Below are 6,000 nucleotides of genomic sequence, written 5' to 3'. Positions count from 1 at the left end.
CTTAGTACAATAACTAAGAAAATGCCAGGAAGGCCATGTTAACCAGTGTGATGAAAATGTGTCAAAAGATCTATAAAACCAGTGTATGGTGCCCCATGATCGCATTAATGTACATAGCTATGATTTAACAAAAGAAAACAAAAACAAATAAATGTTAGCAAGCAAATCTGCAAACATGGAATCCATGAATAATGAATGAGACTTTTTTTTTTAGACAGTATAGTAACATTTTAATGCTTTAAGAAGGTTAAAAGTTAATAGAACTACTTTGATGGAATTTTCCCTAAATATAAACCAAAGATAAACAAGAATAATGACAATTTACTAACTTGGGGTCATCATTATAATAATCAAGCAAACAGTACTAAAATCCAATGAAACTGTTTAAGGTTTAGGATTTAAAAGCACCAGTTGGCAACAACTGAGGTTTGTGCTTTGTGTTTTTTTGTTTACTTATTTTTTTAAAAAAACCAATAGCTTAGGCTTAGCGCCTGTGGCTCAAGCAGCTAAGGCGCCAACCACATACACCTGAGCTTGCAGGTTCGAATCCAGCCCAGGCCTGCCAAACAACATGACTGCTGCAACCAAAAAAATAGCTGGGCGTTGTGGCTGGCGACTGTAGTCCCAGCTACTTGGGAGGCGGAGGCAGGAGAACTGCTTGAGCCCAGGAGTTTGAGGTTGCTGTGAGCTGTGATGCCATAGCACTCTACCCAGGGCGACAGCTTGAGGCTCTGTCTCGAAAACAAACAAACAAACAAAAAACCAATAGCTTAATATACCTTAGCTGTATGACCTTGCAGAAGTAAACTTCATGGGTCTTGGTTTTCTCATCCAAAAAACGAAAAGACTTACTTCTAAGGTCCCTCCAGATCTAAAATTCTATTTATTTTCTGGCTGTTTGGCTTTTAGATGCTATCTTGTCTTCCTTTCTAATTTTCTATTTCTAATCTCTACATCCTGAAAAAAATCTGAAAGCCAACTCTATTAAATCATTAAAAAATAAAAGACATTCTAATTAAAGACTTGAGATCTTTTCTAAATAATGTGCATACATATTCTGGCAAATGGAAGAAATGTATACACTTACTCCCTAAATCCTAATTATAGTCCAAAAGACATGTAAAATTAGTTATACATACTAACAGATAAAGTAAAAAGCAATTCATGAGACCTTATTAAGTATATGTAAATCAAATATCTGGCCTATGACATCATGTACCTAAAAATAAACAAGAATAACAGCATCTTCCCTCGAACTTTCATTGATCCAATGCCTGAGATAATAGAGAAACACACACAGAAAGACGCTATTATTAAAAGGCCTTATAAAAATATACAAGCAAAGTAATTGTTGACTTATTTTATTAAATTAAAATTATACTATGTATAAAATAACAATATATATGCAGAGGGATTTAATGCGTCACAATATGTACAATTATCTTTACAAAGCAGAATACAAGTTACAATGATTATGACTATAAAATTTATATTAAAACATTTCCCATAAGTGATTTACTTGGCTGTTTTTGTTCGAAGTCGTCGTTTGAGAATCTGGTGATCACTCTCCTTCAATTTTGGGTCCATTAGAATCTAAAATTAACGATTTTAAGTTTGTTTATAATGAATAAGATATATTCAAGTACTTAGTAATGGAAATAACTTTTTCTTTTTCTTTTTTACTAAGACTTTTCTAGAGAAGAATATAATGGAAATAACTTTTATACTCAGCAATTTTTATACTCAGATTACAGGCATACCATCTTCCGTAAAAATTTATGCTGAAGGCTGGGTGTGGTAGCCATGCCTGTAATCCTAAGGTCTGGCAGGCCAGGGTGGACAGATTGCCTAAGCTCAGGAGTTTAAGATTAGCATGAGTCAGAGTGAGACCTCATCGCTAAAAATAAATATCTGGGCGTTGTGGTGGGAGTTGTAGTCCTAGCTACTGGGAAGGCCGAGGCAAGAGAATTGCTTAAGCCCAAGAGTTTGAGGTTGCTGCGAGCTGTGACAGCACTGCACTCTACCCAGGGCAACTGAGTGAGACTCTATTTCAAAAAAAAAAAAAAAAAAAAAATATATATATATATATATATATATATATATTCATATTCTTAAAAAAGTAATGGATTTTGTAAAAGATTCTTTCAACGATACCTAACTTTAGAATGAAAATAATCTATAACCTGTATTGAATTCAGGGCATACATAGCTTAAAATAATTATTGAAATATTTGGAGACAAGTGCTTCAGTAATTTTTAAGAAATGATGTTTCATGGCAACAAGTGTGTAAATTAGAAAAAGTTAAAATCACATTATACTAAAACTAAGAAAAGAAATCATTTTCAGCCAAGGGAGGAAATTATGTACTAACCAGACAGAAGGTGAAAAATGACTGAGAGAATAGTCCTTAAATCGGTATGCCCTAATTGACCTTAATCCTTTACCACCTGCCTTCAAGTGCCAATCTCATATCTGATAATTATTGCAAAAAAAAGTTTCTCCTGATTTTTCTTGGCCATCTTCTTTTGAAGCTTTTTAAATTACTTTTCTACCTTCATGTTCATCCACTAGACAAGTGCAAGCATGATGGAAAATTAGAACTATCCCTGTAATAGTACAGACTGTTCTGAATGAGGAGATGAGTCATGGAGTCAGGGTGACAACTACAGTCTTTTCTTAATAGAACCTGGACACCTTAGAGGAAAGGTGGGAGGAAATGGTTGAATGTCAATTCTGTATTTCTTTCTACCAGACACACTTGGGCCCAGATTTACACAACTCTTATGGTAAAGATAACAACAAAAAATAGATGTTAGAGGCAAATAAGTTACTAAAGAGTGATAATTCTATTGATGGTAAACAAATTATTTTGATGCTTTCAGATGCAAATGTATGACATTAGTGTACATTAATACGGTACTGACATTTAATTAGTATACATTTAATACACTGAAATAAAAGTTCAACATTGGAACAAAAGTATGGCCTTTAAAAATAAAGCATGTGTTTTAAGAGAGCTGATCTAAAGAGTAGAATTTCAAACCACTGTAAAAAACTAAAAATAACAAATTTTTTTCCGAAAAGAGACTTCTTAAATAATTAAATAAAAATAAAAAAACATGAATAGTTTAACATTGATGAAAACTAAAATACTAGCTTACCACTTGGCCTGATATATCAATAGGGGATGAAATTTCATTTGTATATAATTTCCGTTTGGCTCGTTTTGGTCTAGACACATTTTCTTTACTTGCTTCTATATTTGAGAGCTTTGAAGAGCTCATTGTTTCCATTATCTTCTTTGCTGGAAAAAAAAAGTATTAATTACTTCCTAAGATAAATAATATTCTAAATGCAAAACTCTGAAATTCTTAATACAGAAAAAAGACAAATGGAAAACACCACAATACATAAATGGTGGAAATGTATAGACAATTAAATGCCATAGAAACATATGAAATACACATAATAATGCAATAAAAAAAGCAAATCAGTAAAATATTTGACTAATGATCAATATAGTAAAAAGGTTTTGGTAAATTATAATATAATAGTAAAATTCTGGCATCTTCAATGATTCAGGAAAAGTCTAGGCTGTGTTAAACAATGGAACAGGATACATATATAGAGGACCATGTAGCACTAAAAATAAGATGGTATATTATTCAGTTTAGTGTTCATGCATAAAGATGTCAGATGAAGATTCAGTGAAAATACTTAAGATATTGTAAACCCTTTACTTTTATAGTTCACACACACCTAAATGTCAGAAACCAAACTGTGAACAGTTTACTGTTTCTGGGAAGTAAAATAGAAATTTTTTCTTTACTCTGTACATTTGCTTTGTATTTTTAATGGACAGTTATTAATTTTAGTAGAAAACATGTTTCTATCTGGAAAAATTCCTAGACAGAAACTCTGTATGATATAAACTCAATTTTTTAAAAATATAAAAAATATTTAATGAAATACACTAAATTGAGAGTCTACTTGTGAAAAGCTGAGCTGAGCTTGAGAGAACTGAGCTTCCAGATACCAGAGTAAACAATCAGGAAAACAAGCCCAGATGACAGCAACTCTCCAGCTCCTTAACCACTTGTCCCACTAGTACAAGCAAGAGGCTAACTGAGAACATGCTAACTCCTACCCATCCTCTTCTAAAGTCCCCCATGGAATGGTGTGCAGCCTAGTGGCAGGTGGATCAGCACAGAAGTGGGGGTTATTGTACTGCCCAGGCAACCCCAAGTATTATATGGACTGCAGGGTAAGGTGGGAAAGTTCACAGTGGAGAAACGTGTCCTCTAGGTTCCCTTCCACTCCATGAGGTCTTGGGCAAAGATGCCTGAGGAAGGCCCCTGTAGAGGACTCCAATAAAGAAGCTCTGAAGGAAGGTACCCAGGCTAAAAATGCAGGTATGTGGGAAAGCGTGGTTGGCCTGAGGGCCTGGACCCCTGGATTGTCACTCCCTTAAAAGGTTTTAATTCACTGTCCATCCAGGTGGATGTAGAAAGGGAAGCTTTCCCTCATGAGGTCTACCAGGTAAGTCCCTGTAATTGCCTGTGGTCAGGCCTGAGGAAAAAAAAAAAAAAAGACACACACACACGATTTTGGCCTGCAGCCAAACTCCTCACTACACTGTACCAATCATCCTAAGAGCTGAGGGTATAAACTAAACAGTCTGTAGAGCTTATATTTTAGTGGAAAGGATAAGAAAACAAGAATTATAGTTTAAATAAGTGCTAACGGAAAAAAATAGGATTGAGTAATAAAGAATAAGTGAAGCTAGAGATGAGGGTAAGTAATAGGATGATGAAGAAACATGTCTCTCTGATAAAGTAACATCAGCTACCCAAGGATAAGGAAGCAGAGATGGTAAAAGCTATGGTGTGTTCCGGAGAATAGAAACCACAAGAAAAAGCAAAGAAAGCAATGATATCGAAACAACAAAGAAGACAGCATATTCTAAGAACTGTCAGAAGGAAGAATTAAGGCTGGTTGGTTTTCAAAACACAGAATAACAAGAGATAAAATGGAGAAAGAAAGTGTCAGAAATCAGGTCATTCTGGAGAACAGGAAATCAATAAAGGACTTAAAACAGAGAAGACAATCCAATTTGCACTTTGAAAAGATTGCTCTGTCTGTAATGTGCTGAATGGATTGAAGATGGGCAACAAGGGAAAGCTGGGAGAACAGTGATACTGAGTGACGGCTTAACAGTGGTTATCAGAGCAGTAGGATTTTAAGTAAGAACTATTTCTGTCTTTTTTTTCTTTTTCCCCTGTGTTTCCAAGTGACGCACAACAAGAAGTATGTATTATAGCTACAATCCAAAATAGGGATTTACATTTCTGGAAAAAAGTTTAAAAAAAAAAAAAGAAAGCGATGCCAGGTATATTGGTAGGGAAGCTATTAAAGAACTGAGTCAAGCAGGTCAGAAAGGCATTATCCTTACTTGATTACTTACTTAAATTACAGATACCACCCTTTCCTTGAAAACATGTTTCTTTTTAATATGTAACTGATAGGCAATATAATTTACATATGTAAAAATCTTAAATAAGTACTTTCTCTCCAAATTTAGACATTAACAGTTTGCAGTTTGTCCCTCTAGATATTTTCTATGTTTATATAAACTGTAGATTGAAAACAATATATTTTTTGAAAAAATACATAAATGGGTCTGATAGCTTCAAAGTTCTCAAACCATGAACTAAGGCATGCTGCAGCAAACTTATAGGAGCACCTGAGGATATTTTATATCTTCAAGGAAAACAGTGATATTCAATAGCCCAAGGTACCTCACAGTTTGACAATGACATGGGTCACCGACTTGACTTGCTTGACTAATTGGGAGATAAACCATACACGGATTTATAGTATTAGAAAGCACCTCACTTTTGATGATGACATCATCTTTGCAACCTGGATTTTCAGAAGCTGTATTTTCAGTCGTTGTTTGGCCTTAGGTTCTAATAGATGAGACTATTAGGTGATCTTTG

General features: G+C 34.4%; 1 protein-coding gene across 4 annotated transcripts in view; it reads right to left on the bottom strand.

Moving 5' to 3' along the window:
• Window positions 1-233: 233 nt before the first annotated feature.
• KIF20B (kinesin family member 20B) overlaps window positions 234-6,000 on the bottom strand; it is a 106,314-nt gene continuing 100,547 nt past the window's right edge. For all 4 annotated transcript variants that reach the window (XM_053585358.1, XM_053585360.1, XM_053585359.1 and 1 more), the window contains 2 exons: window positions 3,163-3,305; window positions 234-1,593 (listed from right to left, as the gene is read on the bottom strand). In XM_053585358.1, the coding sequence (XP_053441333.1) occupies window positions 1,516-1,593; window positions 3,163-3,305 (221 nt within the window). In that variant the 3' untranslated portion in view covers window positions 234-1,515. The remainder of the gene's footprint in view (window positions 1,594-3,162; window positions 3,306-6,000) is intronic.

The sequence above is a fragment of the Nycticebus coucang genome, chromosome 3 (assembly GCF_027406575.1).
Source record: "Nycticebus coucang isolate mNycCou1 chromosome 3, mNycCou1.pri, whole genome shotgun sequence".
Taxonomy (NCBI): domain Eukaryota; kingdom Metazoa; phylum Chordata; class Mammalia; order Primates; family Lorisidae; genus Nycticebus; species Nycticebus coucang.
This window is presented reverse-complemented; position numbering and strand designations above follow the sequence as displayed.